This window comes from Diachasma alloeum, unplaced genomic scaffold, assembly GCF_001412515.2.
Source record: "Diachasma alloeum isolate Michigan unplaced genomic scaffold, Dall2.0 Dall_scaffold_00179, whole genome shotgun sequence".
NCBI classification, from domain to species: domain Eukaryota; kingdom Metazoa; phylum Arthropoda; class Insecta; order Hymenoptera; family Braconidae; genus Diachasma; species Diachasma alloeum.
Window position 1 is genome coordinate 4,847,504 of NW_021680345.1, and position 22,761 is coordinate 4,870,264.

Here is a 22,761-nt window from a genome sequence, read left to right on the forward strand (position 1 = left end):
AAGTTTGCCGGAAATTTTAGCCAAAAAATGGTTAAATGTGAAATTAATACATGAATTTCCAAAAAAATTGATGAAAAGACAAGAAAAAATTCAAATGAAGCGTTTTATTTCATCCAAATGCAGCATTTCTCTGGGTATTATCGATAATAATACCGGAATCTCCATGATAATAATCATAGCACATCATTCGATTAATGAAACGCTCCAGATATCCAAATCCATCGTATCACCCGCAGAATACAAATTCTTTATCGCCGGAACTCTCGTCTGCCCGTCAGTTATCGCACTCATAATTGATTATCTACTCACGATTATATAAATTACCCTGCAACTGCGATCAATTGGAATCAATTTTTTAAAAAATCCCCCAAATAAGCAGAATGAAAGAGGAAAAAACTCACGTTCCATTTTTTCCCTGCAGCGACAAAGTTTGAGGCCTTGCAGAACAGCCCAGGGATAAACATCAACGCTTAATATTCCGAAAACGTAGAGAGAAACAAGGCAATGCATTGCTATCTAATTTATGGTCTAACGAAGGTCTAGAATCCGAAACAAGTTGATAAGTTGACGACAGGAATTTCGAGTTTCTCTTTGTTTGATTTTTTAATTGAGCAGAAAGAAATTCGAAATCACGGGGACAATCTCATTATTTTCATCAATATTGCGTCGCCAATTTTAGTTATCTCCTGAATGACAACGTAAATCTGTAATCAGAGAGGATGAAAAAATGGGGAAGTACACTCAATTGTGATTGCGATTATCTGAGCTACTTCTACTATCGCGAGTCTTGTGATTTCCCGGAGGAAGTAAGGGTATGCCTCTGGGGATATAAAACAGGGGACACCTCGAGCGACAATATTCATATATTTGGTGGACATCATGGCTTTAGCAGCGAATCTACTGGTTTTTGTGGTTGCCGTTGGATTGAGCTGGGGATTGCCGACAGGAAGTCTTCCCGGGGGTGGAGAACCGGCTGTTCCACCGCAGATCAAGTTCATTGAGGCCGTTGACGAGGATTATAATCGCAAGGAAATTTGTAAGAATTTTTGGTTTATTGTTTTTTTATTTTTGGGGAGTTTTGGGTGGAGAACACACTCGGGGGATAATTACCCTTGAATTTAGGGAATTGTGGAACAAAATGGACGTCTATCTCAGGAATTTTTACCGGAAATGGGGAAAGAGAGGGCAACGGTGAAGTGCAATGTTGAGGGGATTTTTTCCTGAGAAGTGAATTAATTTTCTTAGGGGAAGGATTAATTTTTTTTTACAAGTCCATCGAAAAATATTAGGATTATATCGGATTATGAGATGATCATGGTATATATGACTTTGAACAAGCACCCTCGTTATTTTTCAATGTTTTAATAGTGCACTATTACTAGAATAAATAAAATAAAATAAACAAATAAATAAATAAATACATATTGTTAGTAAATAGTGCACTATTACTAACATTTAGGAGTAATTCATGAGTTTTCTCTCTCCCTCCGCAAATTAATCCGTACGCAATTGAATTTCAATAGATTGAGAATTCGGAAAACAGGTGTCTGAATTTAAACAATTATCAATAATTTTTGCTGTCGTGTGAACCTAAAAATTAGAAGTCCATTGCGTATCGAAGAAATAAAATAAAATAAATAAAATCCACAAATAACGAAAAATCGATAACAGAAGTTAATAAACTTCTTGATTATTCAAAATAAAAAGAATATATCTAACATTTTACGCACCAAATGTTTGAAAGAAATTCAATAAATTTATAAACTTGATTTTTCATAATAAAAGGAATATATCTAAAATTTTATGCAAATATTTTAGATTAATTTTTTTGCAAGAAATTAAATAAAATTGATAAACTCCTTGATTTTCCAAAACAAAAAAAAAAGAAACGTACACTTTTATGCACCAATTGGACTTACAATCAATGCGATGAATTAATCAACAGATGAGAGAGTGAAGTCATGGACTCCAGAGGACAAGGAGAACGTTTGGGAGTTGAGTGGACTCCTCGAGGGAGACATAATGCCAAATCCCCAAAAGAATGGTCTCCTTGAAGAGGCCAGGAGGTGGCCCGGTGGCATCGTTCCCTTCTACATTCAGGAGGAGGACTTTGGTACGTCTGCACAACCAATCATTTCGACACCTCTCGGACATCAGCCTCGACGCCAACATCTCAGTCATTCGCGCAATCAATCTCGTCTCATCTCAACTTTTTACATTCACAGGTGAGGAGAATATCGCGGCGATTAAGGCCGCCATCGCAGAGTACCACGAAAAAACCTGCTTGCGGTTCAGAGCCTACAATAAGTCTGACAAGGACTACGTTGTATTTCAAGGAAGTGCGTCGGGGTGTTGGTCATCGGTGGGAAGACAGGGAAAAGGTCAAGTGATAAACCTGCAGAACCCCGGTTGCCTTAAGCATGGCACTATTATTCATGAAATGCTGCATGCCCTCGGGTTTTATCATCAGCAGAGCAGCGCTGATAGGGACGATTATGTTCAAATTGTCTGGGATAATATTTCGAAAGGTAATTTTTTTTAACATTGATGAAATTAGTCTTTCATCCGCAATAAGTCTTATTTTTATTGTAGTCAATTCGTTAATATTACTCTACAATTTTTAATTATTGAATTAATCATCAATTAAATATTCAAATTCCGAAGTATTTTGTCAATCAATAATTTAGTGAGAAAGATTAACGATTATTTGGTTTGGATTATTTGTAATCCTCTTCATGAAATTTAGTATTATTTACTCACTGGATAATTGACAGTCTCATATTATTAATTACTTAATTCATCTTCAATCGGAAATTTAGATCATCAATTATTTTATTATTTTTATATTTCAATGCAAGGTTCAAATTCTCTTAATATCGGAGATAATATCGGAGAATTCAGGGATTGATAGCCATCTCTGTTTGTAGCCCACTAAATTCTTCACAAAAAAGTTCTCAGTCATTCTTTCCCAAGATTTTTTCTTCCAAACAGTGATTGAACTCTTTGAGAATCTCAATCAGTTAAAAGACCTATTTTTCTGTTGATAAAATTTTCCGCAAAGAAAAATTTTTCTTCTGAACTCCTGCAAATTTGGATTTTTTTCTTTTGGACTTGAAATTATTTCGCGAACATCAAGGAACTGAAATAACTAAACCTCTTCTTTCAAAAATACACAGTTAGAGGGAGGGCACGAGTGATATTTTTCAAGAGAACGACATTTAATTCAATTTAGGGGAAAAAATTGCTTAGTTTCTATTTTCGTTGAAAGTATAATGAAGTTCAGTGCTAATTACGTTGAATTTTCAATTAATTCAAAACGCACGAATAAATTTCCTTAATTTTTCTGACTTCTGTGAATTTTCAATGATAAAATTCCTTAAAATCCCAGGAGAAAAATCCCTTGACGAAAAATCTTCACCAATATATTCGCAAAATAATCTGCAATGATTCAAAATAATCTACAAACGCGTCAAAATTCATTTAAATTTCGTTTCCCCTTCTAGGAAAAGAACACAACTTCGATAAATACAGCAGCAAAGTTGTGACTGATTACGGAGTGGGTTACGATTACGGAAGTGTAATGCACTACAGTGGAAGAGCATTCACATCGAATGGAAAAGCCACGATTGTTCCACTCGTGAGTTTATCTCCATTGTTTTAATTTTTTTTACAGAAAATCATTAGTATTTTTTAGCAGCTGAGTGCATTTATTCTCGTTTATTTATTTGTAGAAAGAGGGAGTGACTATTGGACAGCGCAATGGCTTCAGCAAGAAGGATATCAGTAAAGTACAAACCATGTACAAGGAGCAGTGCAGAATACGGGATGAGAATGAGAAGAGCAGTGAGTCTGTCGATAATGCTCTGAACTGGATATTTCCATGAATCTTTTAAGATAAATTAACACGTAACAAATTGACTGATACTGATTCGATTATAACATTGTAAAAATCTAGTTAATTACACTTACTAATTATACTTGTAAAATATACTATTTAATGTATTAAAATAACTGATATGATAATTAATTCGTCGTGATAACTTGACTTCTAATTCATTAACAAAATGGGATAATTGATTACGCGCGTGTAACTGGGGTTTCGCATGAAAATTCTTCGTTGCTGAATCTAAAAACACTAATCAAAAATATTAGGCATATTTTTTTTTACTTTAATGAATAATGAGAAATTGATGAGTAAGCGATTGAAAATGTCTCTTCAATTGGCTGTCACTCCTCAATTTTTTAAAATATTTGAAAATAAAAAAAGGTATCTCCTATTTTTTATCCGAAAATTATATTTCATAATTGTCTTCAACTAAAAAAATTTTTCACCAATTTACTAGGAAATTCTTACCTCGATGAAGGCTTCACGAAGATGAAAATGATTAATTCAGGGTCAAAACACAATTTCTTTGACGGCGTTACAGTCAAAATAACAATTTAAAAATTTCACTCGACGAATTTGTTGAAGTTAACGATAAAAATCAAGTATTTAACACGACATTTTTGTCGCTAACCTTCATGTTCACTCATTACTTCACTTTTCACCTTCAAACTATCGAGATTTGCATAGACACAAAAATATTTATCACGTGATGAACAAACAGTCAACACCTTTCGCTCTTTCCGCAATTTCACTATCGAAATTCATGATGTTGGCGCTTGTCAACTGGCATTATCACCAACACAATTGAACTTCTCAAGGCACGCTACCTCATGTATAAGTGAAGTTGAGTGAAGTCATTGTCTCCAGCTGTGGCGAAGTGGTAGAACGCAATGCGTGAGTCGAATGTGAAATTATCGAGGATTGCGCATTTATCTTGAGGGCAAGTGACTTCAGGGAGAGAAGTTCAGAGGTTTTTCACAGCCGAAGAAATATCTGACGAAAACTGTCTCTCGACATTTCTTCCTGAAACCCCTAGTCATCGAGATGATTTCATATTCACAAATTTTGAACAGTTAACGATCAAACTCAAGTATTTAACACATTTCTGTCTGCAACCTTGATGCGCCCTCATTACTTCACTTTTCACCGTCAAGCCAACGAGATTCGCATGGACACAACACTATTCATCAAGAGATGAAAAAACTGTCTACTCCTTTCGCTTTTTCCGCAATTTCACTATCGAAATTCATGATGTTGGCGATTGTCAACTGGTGTTATCACCAACACAATTGAACTTCTCAAGGCACGTTGCCTCATGTATACAGTGAAGTTGAGTGAAGTCATTGCCTCCAGTTGTGGTAAAGTGGTAGAACGCAATGCGTGAGTCGAATGTGAAATTATCGAGGATTGCGCATTTATCTTGAGGGCAAGTGACTTCAGGGAGAGAAGTTCAGAGGTTTTTCACAGCTGAAGAAATATCTGGCGAAAACTGTCTCTCGACATTTCTTCCTGAAACCCCTAGTCATCGAGATGATGTCATATTCACGAATTTCGAACAATTAACGATCAAACTCAAGTATTTAACACATTTCTGTCTGCAACCTTGATGCGCCCTCATTACTTCACTTTTCACCGTCAAGCCAACGAGATTCGCATGGACACAACACTATTCATCAAGAGATGAAAAAACTGTCTACTCCTTTCGCTTTTTCCGCAATTTCACTATCGAAATTCATGATGTTGGCGATTGTCAACTGGTATTATGACCAACACAATTGAACTTCTCAAGGCACGTTGCCTCATGTATACAGTGAAGTTGAGTGAAGTCATTGCCTCCAGTTGTGGTAAAGTGGTAGAACGCAATGCGTGAGTCGAATGTGAAATTATCGAGGATTGTGCATTTATCTCGAGGGCAAGTGACTTCAGGGAGAGAAGTTTAGACGTTCTTCACAGCTGAAGCAATATCTGATGAAAACTCCTCTTGACATTTCTTCCGAAAATCCCTGGTCGTTGAGATGGATTCATATTCGTCGCGACTAGTTACGTTTCACCACTTCACAGATGTAATGATAGTTCTCCTTTAAAACGGCATAGTAGCACTTGCCACTTTTTCATCCACTCATATTTCCCCTTCGCGTGGAGATAATCACGTAAATATCATCGATTCTTCAGCCCACAGTAATCATGAACCGAGGAAAACATTGGAATCATCACATTCGCGATTTATCCGGAGTTTCGAGGAACGTTATGACGACACGGAAATATGTGAGAATTTAATTGATTGTCAATTGATTAATTATCATTTTTTTACAACTTGTCATTTCATTAAGCATTCTAGAATTGTTAATTGATTAATTAATAATTAATAGATGATAGAGTGAATGCCTGGGAGGAAGGGGACGAGGAGAACGTTTGGGAATTGAGTGGATTAATCGAGGGAGATATTATGATTAATCCGGATGATCATCAGGATGCTAAGGGACTCCTCGATACTTCGAAACGATGGTCCAATGGGATTGTGCCTTTCAAGATGAAGGACGGCCACTTCAGTATGTAAAACATTACATCAATTTAATACTGAAGTTGTCAAACTCGAAAATACCCATTCTTCACACTCCTTTCATTGCAAAAAGTCATAAAATGATAGAATACAACAATTGAGTGAAAAATATTATTGGTGACATTTTTTTTGCGGAGAAAATTCTTGGAAAAAAAATCTCACAAATAATATTTTCCTGTAAAATCACATATTTCCTATTTATTTTTCATCATTTATAGAGATAAAAAAATCGTATCGAATAATTTCTCTCCAATTCCCTGATCCGGCGATTAATAAAATCATGAGAAACCCTAATTAAGCTATAATTTTTGGTTCATTCAGTTAATCAGATGTTCTAATTCTGGTTATTGAATTTAAGATGAGGCTGAGACTTCAGTAATACTCCGAGCAATGGAGGAATACCACCAAAGAACATGTCTACAATTTCGTCCCTATAACAAGAGCATTGACAAGGACTACATATCGTTTCAATCAAGCAAAGCAGGATGTTGGTCGTCAGTGGGGAGACAGGACGCTGGCCAAGCGATAAACCTTCAGCGCCCCAAATGTGTCAAACATGGATCCATTGTCCATGAGATCATGCATGCCATTGGCTTTCATCATCAGCACAGCAGTTACGATCGCGATAACTACATTGAAGTTGTTTGGGAGAATATCAAAACAGGTAGAACCCAAATTTCTATCTAAACAGAAATAAATTGCACCAATAATCGAACATGAATAATTTGTCGTTATTAATTCACTTTTCCAGGGAAGGAGAAAAATTTCAAAAAGTATGAGGAAGACACTGTGACTGACTTTGGTGTTGGCTACGACTACAAAAGCATCATGCATTACAGTCGTAAAGTATTCTCAGCTAATGGACAACCTACGATTATTCCGTTGGTGAGCATAAAGTTGCAATAAATTAAAGAAATTAAAGAAATAAAATTATTAAATAAAGAAGTCCCTGATGAGGTCTTCCCTGAAAAACGAAACGTTAGGTCATCGCAAAGAATTCTTCAACTTCAACTTCATTTCTACGTTTATAAATTTGCTGAAGACCGCTTAAGTGAATCCGTTGTCATCTGAATATTGAAAATAATTACAATGGTCAAACAACAACCTATTCAAGAAATTAAACTAGTGAATTTAGATTCGAAATTAGTTTTTCATAAATATCTTTGAATCGAAATGATCTAAAATATGTTTAATTTTTCTAATTGATAGGAAAGAGGAGTAAAAATTGGTCAACGTGAGAAGCTCAGTGACAAAGATGTTTCTAAAATACAAGAAATGTATAAAGAAGAATGCGCTAATAGATACAACGAAACATAAAAATTGATCCAAATGAAAGAAAACTAGAAAACGCTTGTATAAAACACGAATAAATGCCACAAAGATTTCCTTAGAACAATGATGGTGAAAAAAATCTTATTCTATATAGTTTGAGACATCTGTTTCTCCGAAAATACATAGAAGGTTCTAGAAAGTTATAAAAAGCTCCAGTCCGATGCAGCAGTTTTCTGCGAGGGAATTTTTACATTAATTTTTCCTGATTTTATCGTAAAATTACCTTAAAAATTTATGAAATCTTCTCGATTGATTTGGAGGTTACCTACGAGAGCCTTTCATCATTCTGGACTTTTCTATCATTTATCGCCCAAATCTCGATTCCACCATGCGCTAGTGATAATAAAATATGCTCCAAATTTCACCAATAAAAAAATATCTATTCCAATTCCAATACAACCCTTAGAAAACTATAAATACAACTAACAGGGGCTTTGTTGTTCATAATAATTCAACTGTTTGAGCTCCCCAATAGCCCCCTCAGCATTCTTCTTGACGCCCTCATTATCATCCATAACGAGCCCCTCCAACAGATTCTTCAACGACCTCCCCCAGATCTGCTGCAGCGCCCTGCAGCAAAACCTAGCCAACAGCTTAATTAAAATGCACCCCCTGACCCGCAACACAATCTGCCTGTGCGACAGCAACTTGACAAGCTGCTCCACAGCCCCCTCAGCCCCTAAAACGACCTTCTCCACGAGTTCAGCATTCTCCGGTTGAGACCTCAAAATATTATTAAAAATAGCCACCAGATCTGCGACAACCCTGGGCTTCCTCTTCTCCAAAGTATACAACTGCTGCAGCAAAGGCACTCCATTAACAATATAAACAGCATCACAGAATTGAGTCAAAAACTTCTCATTAGCGTAAACTAGTCTACAGAGAATCAGCATGATGCACTCGATGGTCTGCAGCTCGTCAGCAGAGAGAGACGAAGCAGAACGAGTCCTTCCCTTAGAGCTCTCCCCATCATTATCATCCCCAAGACTCTCAGAGCTCCCCCTCTCAGACATGAACAGCTTCACCGCGTAGACCAGATTGGGCACGACCCTCACATCAAGATAAACTTCCTCGATCTTCCTCAGGTTCTCCTTAGAAACTGCCACCACAAACGGCAGAGACAGCAGACAAGCCACGAACTCAATGACCTTACAGCCAGCCCCAGAGTTCCTCAGGGGCGACACAAAAACCGAGACGCAATTCTCCTGCAGGAGAGACGTGATCTCCCCATCGATGACCTCCTCCATGGACCTCTGTAGGAATGCCACCCACTCTTCATTCTCAATATGTTGATCCACAACCCTGGCATCCCAGTCTGGAAGTCTCGAGCCCCTTTCGATCTTCTCTGACGAATCTTCAACACCAAATTCTCTCTCGTAATCAGCACTCAATCTACTCCTCTCCTGTTTCAACCTCGGCTTGTTTGAGAGATGAACATTCTGATAGGCTTGGATGTTCTGGTTGACGTTCTCCTTCATGACTTCAGGGAGATGGACCAGCTCGTCGTTCTGGTTGTACTGAATACTGGGGCAATCGGAGGGACACAGGGTCTGATTAACGCCATCGAAGACCAAGAGATCGCTTTGCAAGGAAGCTCTGAGGCTCAAATTCCCGAGGAGAACATCCACGCTGGCGCTGGAGTCGGTGCCACTGGGATGGCTGCGCCCCAGGGGATGGTGGAAAGGTTGCCCAGTGGTGTAAGGATAGTATCCGTGCATCGTCATGGGGTATCGGGGCTGTGACATGCAAGTTCGGAGTCTTTGGTCTCGTAGTTTACGTTCTTGCGCCTGGACCTTCTCCACAGCTTTCTCCAGTATTCCAGAGTGGCTGGCAGACTGCATGGCTAGATGTTGAAGCTGCTGTTGTTTAGCTAGGGCTTGGGAGGCTGATAGAGGAGTTGTGAAAGGCGCAGTCATCGGTATTTCTCCATTGAGAATCAGTATTCTTCCCTTTACGAAAGGGTGGTCCAGCAGCTCAGGCCACGTCAAGCGTTTCGAGGGGTCCTTCTGCAGGAGACCCTGCAGGAAACTCTTGCAGTGCGGGGAGAGGAACTCCGGCCATTTGACGGCCTCGAAACGAATGAGCTTGACTAGGTGGAGGATTGAGGTGGTTTGGAATGGGGGGAAACCCACTAGGAGTTCGTAGACTATGCAACCGAGGGACCAGAGGTCCGCGTTGTGGTCGTAAGGGTGCTCCTCGATCAGCTCTGGGGCCATGTACAGGGGCGTTCCTTTTATCGAAGTTAATACGTGCGTTCCCGTGCTCATGCTACGCGCGAAACCGAAATCGCAGAGTTTGGCTACACCGTTGGACTCCACGAGAACATTCTGGGGCTTCAGGTCTCTGTGGAAAGGGATCATTGAGATCATTAGGGTTGTTTGGAGACTCTTGGGGCAGGCTTTCTTGGACATGGCGGAGTCTTTAGAGAGCTTTGAGATGCAAAAGGGTTTTGTGAGGTCAATGAGTGTGACATCTCCATGGTCCAAAATTATGATAAGGTGGGGAAAGGAATTGGATGGGTGGTCGACAGCAAGTTGACTCGATCTGATCATGACGGTTTTCAGAAAATGGCGAAATGGGGAATTCATCTCAGTAATACTGTAGTTTTTTTTATCGCTTCCTCAATCACAACTCTGAGTCATGTTAGCGATTATGCAGTCAAGAACTTAAGGGAAATAGAATAATTTAACGAAACGTTGCATTTTAACACTTTAATTAACTTCGTTGTTATTTTTTCGATACTCCATGAACTTGTCAACTTCTTCATGGAGATTTTGGTAGATCCGTGAGATTCAAAGTATTCATCAAAAAGTCGTGTCAAAGTTTAGTAATTGATTCGAGGTTGACAACAATCATCTCTCCCCAGCTTAAAATTGGAGAGATAGGAAACGTTGCGTAGATTTTCTTCTTCGACTCTTATTTTTCTCTTTGGAAATTTTATCTTCCTCTCTTGATATTTGAGAATTGGTTTTAAAGGAAATGATGAATGGAGATGACGAACCTGTGCAGAACTCGATTGGAGTGAAGATAATAAAGTGCTGAGACTAGATCACAGGCAATAACTTGGGTTCTCTCCTCAGAGAGTCTTCCGCTCTGTCCCAAAATATCATAAAGCTCTTTGTCTGCGTATTCTGTCACGACGACGAGCTCCTTCTCCGTCTCGAAGGAGTCGATCATCTGGACGATGTTGGGGTGGTGAAGATGCTTCTGAATCTCGCATTCTTGGCGAAGACCATGGAGTTCTTTGGACGAACGTCCGATCTGATGTAAATCGCAATCGTTGGAATCCGATTGAATATATTAAATAAATAATTTACTGAGGGTCCTACCTTTCGTATGATTTTTATCGCAACAATTTCACCGTCAGAACATTTTTTTCCTTTAAAGACCTGTCCAAACGATCCTTCGCCCACTTGATAAAGCCTTATATACTTCTCCATTATGGTTGTTATTATTTTTAACTTGATGAAGGGAAATTAGCCACATTTGGCTGTTTTGTTCATTTTATTATTACTTGAAAGAATGTAAACAAAACAAACGTGAGTATTTACACTTTAGGCACTGAGGGAGCTGATTCGCATGAATTTGATGCGTTTTTCATAGAAATGCCTCTTGCGTACTTGCCTTTACCCCTTCACCCTGTCATCTTCCCGCCAAAACCAAATAAACTTTGAATATTTCAGTTGCAGACAAATGTAAAATCCCAATTTTTTTCATTAAATATAAAAAATGGAGAAATTTTTTCATCTAAATTTTTTATATCAATTTGTTTAATTCTATTCATAAGAAAATAATGTTGAATAAATATTAAGGTAGTGCAAGATGCAATTTAGATGATAATGATTAGATATGATTTTTTTTTACTTCTTTTCGCATTTTTTAAATGGAAAATTATTCATTATTATTATTAATTATTTTCATCTAAATTACATTTGATAATAATTAGGTTCAAATCCCTATTCAAAATCTCCGGTAGTCAAGGAGAATGGGTGAATCACGTAAATTTTTCTAAAAAATGCACTTTAACACAGGCTCTCATGAGAATTCGGAAAAAAAATGTTAAAAACATTTAAAAAGTCGCTATTTTCCTGAAATTTCGTACTTGAATGGAGCTTGCATGGAGGAACATAAAAAAAAATCCAAGTGGCCGAGGAGAATTGTTTAGAACGACGGGATAATTAAAAAACTTATGATAAATAGGAGTTGTGTGTGCGCAAATTGGAATATACACATCGTCGATGTAAGCAATCGAGGAGGGGTAAGCGCGGCAAATACGAATGGAGTTGTGATGATATATTTCGCAGTGGAAGAACATAACAGCTGAGAGAATCAGTGCTGCCAAGTTGTATCTCCAACGGCATGACGTTGTCACTTTTTCTAACCATATTAATTATTTTTGAATTATCCAAATGACAAGTTAGAAAAATGGAAGAATGCTGAAATATGTGATAAAAAAATTGAAAAGTTATTAAAAAAATATTTCGAATGCAAAAATGACCGAAATAGGCTGAAAATTTGTAATTGAAACATGGTTTTTTTATTCTGCGATTGACTCTCTGTGAGAGAACAATAGATTCCCCTCCGTTTCACCTCCTGCATGCCCGCACCGCCGTAAATACCTGAACCTCTCGCGTAGTTTATCAGATGGAGCAGGTGCCTCGACACAAGTGTAAATTTATCATCAAGTAAACAGTGACTCTAAATATTTATTTCTTATCATTTAACCCTCAGGCTGAAAGTCTTTCCATATCGTCATTGAGAAGCCTGAAACGAAAGGTATTGCTCCAAAATGTCGTCTGAAGAGGTATTATTCTTTATTATCGGATGAAATTACTGGGAATCGAGGATTAATTTTTCGATAATAACTGTCAATTTTTTCAGATGGAGAAAATTCTGAAACTGTACAAGACAATTGCTCAAAACCCGTCATTAACAGCTGCGAAAATCGTACGCACAACTGCGAGTGAGATTGCGGTGGAGAGCACATGGAGCCAGAGAAATTTGGAGAGAACTACTAATCAAAAATTCCAAATTGAGTACTCCTTGACGAGCAATTTTCAAGTTCAGTCGCAGAGCTTCCCCGTCGATATTACGTCTGAGTAAATATCATGAAGAACGTCCATAACTTCATAAACCCTCGAGACAATTTATGAATTCTAGAAAAAAAATTCAAGAGATTTTTCATTGCTTCCAAAACGAGGTGATTGAAAAATTTACGTGAACAAATGAAACAGTGAAGAAATTTGTAGGAAACTTCTTCAGCTGTGAAAACGTCTGCTGATGTTTGTCTCTAAAATTTAACGTCACTAAAGCCCATTTTGTATTTTATTACAATTTTAATTCTTCAATTTCTCCCAATGTTAATTCTACTCTCAAAACAATTTAGAAAATCTTAAAAAAAGCTTCAGAAGATTTTTTAATTCCTTCCGAGACGAAATGATGGCAAAATTAATGTGAAGAAACGCAGAAGAACAGAATGACAATTAGATGAGTGTTGGTTTCATTCTCTCCACCATCCTTTGAAATCTTCTGAATATTTAACACCAGTAGAGACGGCTCAGAACCTGAAATGCACAAATTCCCGAGAATTTTGTACACGACTTGAAGAAATATTCTTCCGAGATGAAAATCTTCCCCACTATTTTTCCGTATAGTTTCACTAGAACACATTCCTCTCAATTTCAACCCTCCTAATGCTCTTTAGGCTCGCTTCCAAGACCACCGATGACAACCAGCGCAAAGCAGTCCTCCGTACTGCCCCAGGAAAAGAGAAAGACGCCCCAAAGCAATTCATCGAGATCTGGGACCAGCGCTGCCAGATGAAGAACTACGACCTCTCCGCGTTGGACGTTCATGGTGACGTCTACACAGACAGCGAGTTCGGTTCGTTCCAGTGGTCCCCAGACGCCACAAAACTCCTGTACATTGCCGAGAAGAAACTGCCGAAGTCCGAGCCTTTTTACAAGCAGAAGCCCCAGGACAAGAAGTCGGAGGATAAAGCTGAGAAGGAGGACAAGGAGTCGAAGGATGAACCAGAGAAGGAGGACAAGAAGTCGGATAAACCTGAGAAGGAAGAACCAGTGAAGGGGAATGAGTACATCTACAAGCCGGACTGGGGAGAGGCGTTGGAGGGGAAGCACCAGCAGGTGGTGGTCGTTCTGGACACCACGACCGACACTTTGACGGTTCTTCCGGGGATTGATGAGTCCTTGTCCCCTGGGCAGGTGGTCTGGACGCCGAATGGCGATGGAGTCGTTGGAATCGCATGGAACCACGAGCCTAGGTATGCAGAAGGAATTCCAATAGCAATAGATTTCAGTGGCGAAGTGGTAAAAGGAGATGAGTCAATTTTGACTACTGACCAGTTTTCAATCAATATCTCGGAATCTAAGGGAGATGGCAAAATTTTTGTTTCTTCATGAAATTTCCAGAAAACTCCTCAGATTTTTATCACATTTATTGTTGCACTGAAATTTCAAGGAATTTCGTCATTGGAAATTTAAAACATGAGTGGAATTATTCTATCATATATTTTTCAATTTTTCGTTAATTAAAAATTAGTTACTGAATGTATTTTTATGGAAAATTCACGTAAGTTGGGGAATTCTCGTCTTCCTGCTGCTCAAAAAATAGAAATAGCATTGAAATTCCATTTCCCCCCTTAAATCAAATTTATTTCCGCTCCCTTGAAAATGATTCAACCGCCTGTTGACAACTGTCTATTAAATTGAAATTATTTTCCAAAAATGGAATGCACAATTCCACCTGCATATCGTACAATTAAATAAAACTTGTGAAAGTTCAACTTATTGTGCGTAATTTGACATAAACTTCAGTCTCAATTTGAATGCATTAAATAAAAAAATAACTTCAGTCTCAATCCGGAGGAATTGGGTTATCAAATGCATTAGGAATTGAGTAATGCAAATGCATTAAGATTAAATATTCTTTTTAAAATTGATATTTCTCCCTTTATTAATAGAGATTTTCTATTCCCCAACCACAAAAACATAATTGCAGATACCTGGGCCTGATCGCCTGCACCAACAGAGAATCCTGGGTCTTCCTTCTCAAAAACGGTACCTTCCAGAAATTGTCCGCCGATAAAAGGGGAGTGAGATCGCCCAGGTTCAGTCCAGACGGGAAGAAACTTGTCTGGTTGGAGCGAGAGCTCAATGGGCCCCACCACACCACCCACAGACTCATGTCGATCGACTGGGAGAGTGAGGAGAGGACTCCAAGTATTCTGATCGACCTCGTGAAGACCAAGATAGATATCAACAAAGGAGTTCCCTTCTACGGACTCTACAATCGAGATTTACCGAGGAGATGCTGGAGCAAGGACTCGAGATACTTATTCCTGAGCACTCCCCAGCGATCGAATGTCAGGTCTTACGCACTGAACACTGAAACAAAGGTTCTGACTGAGATCGATAATGATGATACTAGTCTGGTGGTGCTGGACGTCTCTGATAATGTTGTTTTGATGCTGAATACCTCGTTGCTGAGGCCATCCAGACTGGTGGCCACTAGGTTCGAGGGGGAGGCGGGCAAAGTGGAGCTGAGTGGCATCACTGAGGCCCGTGTGATCGAGGGAATGGAGAACTTGAAAGCTGAGAGCGTGGATTATGTGTACGAGGGGGAGGAAACTGTGAAGGACTTCAATTTCACTTATTTTGGACCCCAAAGCGGGGGCGAGAGGGAGGTTCCCCTGATTATTGTGCCTCATGGGGGTCCCCATGCCAATTATGCGAATATTTTCTATTTGGAGTATTCTTTACTTGCGTTATTAGGTGAGGAATGAAAATTATGAAAGAATTTGTGGGAATTTTAGTAGAGTTCTGATGAAATTCTGTTGAATAATTTTAATGGCTTTTTTAAAGTGTCATTTTGAGAGCCATTTGGTAGAAAAAAGTCAATTTTTTAATTCTATTTTATTAACGGTTTTAATTTTTTCGTATTTAGAAATTTTTAGCCATAATTTTTTCTAGTTTTTTTCGCTGTATTTTTCTTTATTCATAGTAAAATTTAAGAAAAAAATTTGAAATATTCGTTCCCAAGAATTCTTATAGAAAAAATCCCGATAGAATAAATTGTATGGAGGAATCAGTATCTATACATTCTTCCTATCAAAACATACCTATGATGAATTGAATAAAATTCCAATTGTTTCCAAACATCTACAGGGGCTTATGTATTGAATACAAAACCAACAGAATTGTAAAAAAAATCCAATAGAACACCAACAAAATTCTTACAAAGTTCCAATGGGAATTCAATTAAATTTTTTAGCGACAGTGCTGGGTTTCCCCTGCAAGTGGTGTTGATTCTCCTCATCTCTAACAGATTAAACTCTGAATAATCAATATGATATGTTTTTAATTCTCCGCACGATCAGGATATGGAATAGTCCAAGTGAACTACAGAGGCTCCACTGGAATGGGCCTCGACAACGTGGAGTACCTCCAAGGGAGAGTGGGCGATGTAGACGTGAAAGACTGCGTGACAGCGACGAGAGAAGCCCTGAAGAAATACCCCTGGTTGGACCCCGACCGAGTGGCCCTGAGTGGTGGCTCTCACGGAGGATTCCTCGTCACTCATCTCAGTGGACAATATCCGGTAAAATTACTCGACTCAGCATTTAATTTCCAGAAGAACAATGTCTTCATTTCAATTATTACAACATTAATTTTTTTCCTCAATCCATAGACCATGTACAAGGCAGTTGTGGCCAGAAATCCAGTCATCGACATCGCAGCCATGTTTACGATATCGGATATCCCTGATTGGTAAGTTGATTCAGTGATTGACCAACAGTTTAAATTCTAGATCAAACGGTAATGTATGGGAATTTGTATTTCAGTCGTAATGCATTGCGAAAAGACGAGAGAATTAGGCTACATCACGACGTGTAAGCCTGGAATTTTGCTTAAGTCTTTAGTTAGAAATTTCATTGATTAATCATTGATAACTTCGATCATTTATCGCCTTGGTTTTCTCATGTATCGTACACTGTTAAAAAATTTTGCATGAAATTGCTGGTATAATTCTGGAAATTTTTATTACATTATAGTTTTCCGGAAATTTCAAGGGATTTTGTCATGGAGAATTCACAATTTTATGGAAAAATCAGTGGAAAATTTAAATTTCTGGCGAATTCTTTTGTAAAAATGAAGAGACATCAAGAAAATTCCGGTAAAATGTTCTCGAATAGAAAATTTCAAGTAATTTGGTACTGAAAATTGATGTTTTTATGGAAAAACAAGTAAATTAAAGTTTCACATGACTGAAATTCCAAAATCAGGAATCAATAAATTTAAATTTCAACAAATTTTCCCCAAAATCAAACTCCACGTCATTCTCCTCAGAATTACTAATAAATTATCCATGAAATTCCCATTTTTTTAACAGTGTAGTTAATAAAAACATTTACAACCATTTATTTTCATTCATGTTGTTTAATGACACACTAGAAGTCGATGTAATTCATCATCACTTGTGCTTGTAATTGGTCATAATTATCTTGTCTCTCATCACGCCTGATTCATCAAAGTTTGATTTGTAATTTTAGGTGTGCAGCAGTGACGAACTCGTCGTACGACGAGATGTCATCGGAGGAAACAGCAGAGATGGTTGTGAAAATGTTCAAGTGTTCGCCAATTGTTCATGCTCACAAGGTCAAGGCACCAACGCTCATGCTAATTGGAAAGAATGATCTACGAGTACCACCATCACAGGGCAAACACTGGTATCTTCGTCTCAAGGCCAATGGAGTGAAAACAAAGTATGTATGCTGTTGTCATAACGTTACATGATTGAGCGACGTAAATGTCAAGGTTGGAGGAATTTCGATGCATTTATTTGGCAAATATCAACAGATTTTTGGGAGAATGTCAATGAACTTGTTTGTAGATCATGAAATTCCTGAAAAAGAGGTCACACCATGACCTCTTTTTTGATAGTTATCTAAATCTCTTCTTTTTTATGACATCACTTCTAGAAATTCAATGGAAATTTTGAAAATATCTCGAAAATTATTAGGTTCTTATCAAAAAATGTCAATAAACTTCTTTCGTAGATCATAAAATTCACGAAAAAGGAGTCACTTGATAAGTCCCACTAAATCTTTTCCTTTTGAAGTTATTTTTCAAATAATTAACAATACTGTCTCCGATTATTAAAAAATTTAAGTCAGATGATTTTATGAACATCATTGAATTTATTGGGTTTACGAAAAAAATTGATAGAATCACAAGTAAATTGTTTCATCAAATCTAAAAAGACATCACATTATAAAATTCTCTAAATGTCTTTTTTTTATGATGTCATGTCTAGAAATTCAATGCCAATTTTGAAAATATCTCTGAAAGCGTTAGATTGATCAAAAAATGCCAATCAACTTCTTTCCTAAATGAGAATTTTCAAAATCACCAGTTAATTGTTAAATTGTTCAATCATTAAAAAAAATTTAAACAATTTAATTTTCAGAATGCTAGTATACGCCGACAACCATCCCCTCAGCACAGGACCCGTCGAAATCGACGAGATAATCAACGCGATTTTGTGGTTCAACGATAATCTAAACGCCAAAGTCAACGATCACATCAAGAGTGATTGAATATCCCAACTATTTTTGTTATTAAATCTGTTCTTTTTATTACAATATCTTAAATAATAATACACAATCAATTCTACCACACTTTACCTTGAATTACCACTTTTGTAATAAAATGCATTTAAATACAAATATATTTACAACAATGACAAGTCATTTTATGATTATTCGTTCGTTGAAAAACGTGAAGATTCGTTAATCAGTTAATTACACAAACCCATGAGCGTTGTTACACTTGTTGGCACTTAGTATTAAGTTAAATTCGTATCGCTGTTCGTTTCACCGAATAAATAATATAAACATTTGTGATATTGTTCCTATGGAGTGAAGAGATGAAGGGGAATAGATCAAACTCGACTGTTTTGGTCATTGTGCGTTAATCTCTCAAATTTATTATGTTCTTTCAGTTAAATTCTCACAGAATGGCTCATTATCGAGATAATTGAGTATTTAAGAAGGCAAGATGTAAAGAATCGAGCTATTCTACTCCATTTCATCACTTCGTCCTCAAGTCAGGAGAGATTTACGTAGAGTACATTATCTTTTCTACTGAGAATCATTAAATTGTATTCAGCAAACTGCTGTGGGTAAATAACAATATACAGCCGTATGAAAACGCTGGTCATTATAATTATTAAGACTGCCCTATCGAGTATTGCATTTATTATAAAATTACCCTAAGTCTGTATTAAAAACGATTGTTACAGATTGTATCACATTCATAATTTGGTTCACCAATGGAAAATATGTCGAATACGATAGAAAAGTTATTCGGAGTGTTCGAAAAATTGGCAATGCCCCTGGTCATCTTCGTCAACTTGAAAAAAAAATTTGTTTTCAAGTGTAAAAAGTTAATTTATGGTCTATGCTCACGGGTCAGACAATTGCATACTGAGATTATGCATTTTTATCGCAAAATTTATTGTGATACTTATATATATTAATGGAGAAATGGTGAAGGGAAATGAACCGAGAACAGAGCAAATGAAATTTCGAAAAAATTTCGAAGAACATTTTTTATAGTGCATTGAATTGCCTATAAGAGAGTTCTTGAACGTTTTGGTTTGAATCTTATAGTTTTGAAGATGTTTGGAGAGTAATTTGTTACTAAATTCAACAGTGAAGTAACTAAAAATAATGGGAATTCAAATTGAGGGGCATTTGATGAGTTTTTAATGGATATATTTGAGGTCAATAGAAAAGAAAATTTTCCAGGAGCCAAAAATCTTCCTTCAATTACGAAAAGTATTACGAACGATAGAAATTCATTTTTTTTTTCATTTTGAATGTGTTTTGGAGGTTTAAAATTTAACTCCATTCATCCATATTGGAGGATTTGATCAAGAGATTTTGATAATTTAAGAAGGTCTATTTCATTTTATCTCTTCCAATTTGATTCCACTTTGGACTCAGCATTTTGCAGAAAATTCTACTATTTCTGAGGAATTCAAGGAAATGCATAAAAAACGAGGAGTTAATTGTCCTCTGCATAAAGGAGATTTTCCTTCAATTGTAAAAGATGTCGAATAGGAACTAAAATCGCCTTCACTACTGAAGAATAAAACGGTTAATCCCTCGAATGAACCCTCAACAATCTCCACAAATAAAAAATTTCCTTGAAAATCATGGAGAACTCCCTCATCTCCACTCCCCAAATCTCAAAAAATCCATCAACGTTATCTAATTAAAACATTAAATAACCCACCATCCCGTCCCCCCATCAAGTAGCTCGATTCGCCTGATCCGGAAACAGGGAGTCATAGCTAGGTGGCAGATCCTTATCCAATGGAGAAGGCAAAACGGCGATTTCAAGCATAGGAGCGACCCCCACAGCCTCGTGATGAGACTCCCCGGAGTCCCTGTCGGCCGGGGCCCTGTCCTGGGTGCTGGGTCCAGCGCAGTCTGGTGACCAGCAGAGCTTCTTCTGCCCCCTGCATATCCACAAACCCATCAAGAATATCACGAAGCTCAAGAGAATAACTGTGACCGCCCCGATAGTGACTGTCGTCCCAGTTCCATTGCTCGTGATCTCGTCGGGGCAGGGATCTTCGTCGACGCATATTCCAGCGAAGCAGTTGGTGTAGCCGTCGCAGAAGTAGTCCCTCCAGATGCAGACGTCGTACCTAGCGGTGCAACGGAAAAAACTGACCGGTCAATTTACTGTCCCATTCGATTTGTTTGAGTTCAAAGAATTCTTCTCGATGACGAGGGCTTGGTGTCCTCTCAATTCTGTGAGATTCAGGCAAAGACTATGCAATTCATTGAAAAATTACAATGAAATTCCTTGGACCAATATCTATGAAGCATTTTGTCAAAGAGAAAATTTTTAATGATTGAATTCATAAGAAATAATGCAAATAAATCGTTACGATTTTTGTGTCAATTTCCCACCCTCTTATTCTCGAGTTCTGAGAAAAACGTTGGAGTTGAATGACAGAAAAATTACTATAAAATTAGTATGATTATTATCTCTGAAGCAGTTTATAAAAAAAAATTTGATGGCTATTCAAACAACTCTGTACGATTTTTTTCCCAATTTATCAGAGTTTTAAATTGAGATGAATTTCGTCGCATTTACATGTCTGGGAAATCCTTGCAATTAGGGATATCCAAGTAGTTTAGCTATTTTTTCTCCAATGAAATTGCTTTTCTACTTTTGTAGTCGAACATCAGAGCTGCCGTTTGAGCCTCATTTCACCCTAAGTTTCCGGGCATTTTACGCCTTTAATTTTCAGTCCTATTACGGACGTATAATTAGCAGGCAACTAATGAATTTCCAAATGACCAATTCCTATCATTTGAGAATAATTTGGGATAGTTTAGGATTGGAATTTTATAGTTCAAGAACTAACAGTTCATTTATAATTAATTACTTTTTTACATGGCGTATAGTCAGCAGATTATTCTCAAATGGCAGGAATTGGTTTCATTCGGAAATTCATTAGTCGCCTGCTAATTACACGTCCACTGAGAAAAAAATTCATTTTTGCCAAATGTCCATTTACTTTGGAGAAGTATTTATCTTTTGAATACCGTATTTCTCCGTTTGAGTCATTCTCAGGCGATCCTCATTAGGTTTAAATAATGTCAATTATATTGCTCTAGAAGATGATCACGTTAGTTACGACATTGAGTGAACTCCTTCAATAATTATCAACATTAAAAAATTGATCGAAATTCTTCCCTCTAGAAAGTAAGAAATGTAGGAAAAATTTAGGACCTCCTGTACTGTAGTTCGTCCTGCGTTGGACGACGAGAAATGCGATTTCAAAAAAATGAATGCTCCTCTCAAGTAAACGAACATTCGCTAAAAATATATTTTTTCTGAGTGCCCGTATTCCTATTCGTACCTCGTCGTCCTGTACTGCGCCCAGTCGGTCTTCTCGCAGTCCTTGTACGGCGTATAGACAACAGTGAGATTCAAATGTTCACTCTCGGCCAGCGTCTCCTTCGACACGAAAATCGTGGTCTCAATCTCCCCCTGGGGATCAAACTCCCCGAAGGAGTACGACGCATTCTTGCTCGTGAACCCGCTGTAGTCCTCCGAGTACTCCAGGGCGCTCCTCAGCCTCCTCCTGTCGAAATTCCCGCAGAACTTGTCCGTCGAATTCTTATCTTTTCTCTTGAACCTCACGTAGTCGATGCAGCCACTCTCGTTTCGCCTGAAAGATATCGTCTGGATGACAGCAAACAAGTGCTCCCCTTTGGGGGCTTTGATCGTGAATCTGCACCGCAAATCGTTGGTTCGATGGGTCCAACTGTCGAATACGTGGGAGGGGGTGATGATCAGGCCTGAGTTCACGACCCTGGGGAGCCTCAGGGCGTTCTTCGCGACACCCCCGATGGGGTGGCAAATTTCCTCCTCGGCGAGGGTCTTCTCGGCGTACTTCGGGGGCTTGAGGGACACCCCTGGGGGCGATGCTGTGTCCCCCAGGGACAGAATCAGGAGAAAGATGAGGGACAGGTGTCCTGGGGCCTGACTGTCAGGCATTGTGGGGTGTTAGGTGCACTGATCGGAGGGCAGTTGATAACGAGTGGAACACTTCATTTAATTAGTCACCGGTTGGGGAGCGATGAGATCAGTTTTTGAGGGTCTTGGTGGAAACAACATTGAAACGTCACGATCACTGACTGGAGTAAGCACAATGGAATGTATCGATGCAGCTGGAGGTGGTGGTGGTGGTGATCTGGAAGAGGATGATGCGAGGTTTTCATTGGCTCCGGGGGTTTGGTTGAGCTCTCGGGGGACAGGGGGCGTCGGCGCTCGGCTCTCGGGGAGGGATCAGATCCGATCAATTAGCCCCTCATGTATAGATATTCCAAATTTTTATTTTTTTCCTCATTGAAGTAGTTTTGAAGAAAATTGCG

General features: G+C 38.2%; 5 protein-coding genes across 7 annotated transcripts; 3 read left to right on the forward strand and 2 right to left on the reverse strand.

Annotated features, from left to right (window-relative positions):
- The first annotated feature begins 844 nt into the window (after nt 1-844).
- Nucleotides 845-4,027, forward strand: LOC107042071 (zinc metalloproteinase nas-13). The gene is made up of 5 exons (XM_015262944.2): nt 845-1,036; nt 1,946-2,113; nt 2,226-2,528; nt 3,504-3,637; nt 3,732-4,027. Exons 1-5 carry the CDS (start codon nt 880-882, stop codon nt 3,882-3,884), a joined length of 915 nt encoding a protein of 304 aa, XP_015118430.1. The 5' UTR covers nt 845-879; the 3' UTR covers nt 3,885-4,027.
- A 1,621-nt stretch (nt 4,028-5,648) lies between these two features.
- Nucleotides 5,649-7,839, forward strand: LOC107040746 (zinc metalloproteinase nas-14). Its single transcript, XM_015260967.1, has 6 exons — nt 5,649-5,730; nt 6,059-6,151; nt 6,256-6,435; nt 6,805-7,110; nt 7,198-7,331; nt 7,656-7,839. Exons 1-6 carry the CDS (start codon nt 5,649-5,651, stop codon nt 7,761-7,763), a joined length of 903 nt encoding a protein of 300 aa, XP_015116453.1. The 3' UTR covers nt 7,764-7,839.
- Nucleotides 7,772-11,339, reverse strand: LOC107042102 (serine/threonine-protein kinase fused). The gene is made up of 3 exons (XM_015262985.2): nt 11,108-11,339; nt 10,780-11,039; nt 7,772-10,121 (listed from the first exon to the last, which is right to left on the reverse strand). Exons 1-3 carry the CDS (start codon nt 11,216-11,218, stop codon nt 8,201-8,203), a joined length of 2,292 nt encoding a protein of 763 aa, XP_015118471.1. The 5' UTR covers nt 11,219-11,339; the 3' UTR covers nt 7,772-8,200.
- Nucleotides 11,340-12,121: 782 nt separating this feature from the next.
- Nucleotides 12,122-18,549, forward strand: LOC107043367 (acylamino-acid-releasing enzyme). 3 transcript variants are annotated; one of them, XM_015264858.2, is made up of 10 exons: nt 12,122-12,431; nt 12,510-12,582; nt 12,660-12,877; nt 13,483-14,061; nt 14,799-15,571; nt 16,177-16,397; nt 16,488-16,567; nt 16,642-16,689; nt 17,350-17,562; nt 18,267-18,549. In XM_015264858.2, the coding sequence occupies exons 2-10, from the start codon at nt 12,568-12,570 to the stop codon at nt 18,394-18,396; spliced, it is 2,277 nt and encodes a 758-aa protein (XP_015120344.1). In that variant the 5' UTR covers nt 12,122-12,431; nt 12,510-12,567; the 3' UTR covers nt 18,397-18,549. The 3 variants fall into 3 exon arrangements, with proteins under 3 accessions (XP_015120344.1, XP_028982207.1, XP_015120350.1); XM_029126374.1 differs by having other exon boundaries at nt 12,122-12,582; XM_015264864.2 differs by lacking the exon at nt 16,642-16,689 and having other exon boundaries at nt 12,122-12,582.
- On the reverse strand, nt 18,213-22,585 carry LOC107043379. Its single transcript, XM_015264872.2, has 2 exons — nt 21,744-22,585; nt 18,213-20,516 (listed from the first exon to the last, which is right to left on the reverse strand). The coding sequence occupies exons 1-2, from the start codon at nt 22,382-22,384 to the stop codon at nt 20,114-20,116; spliced, it is 1,044 nt and encodes a 347-aa protein (XP_015120358.1). The 5' UTR covers nt 22,385-22,585; the 3' UTR covers nt 18,213-20,113.
- Between the last annotated feature and the right edge of the window lie 176 nt (nt 22,586-22,761).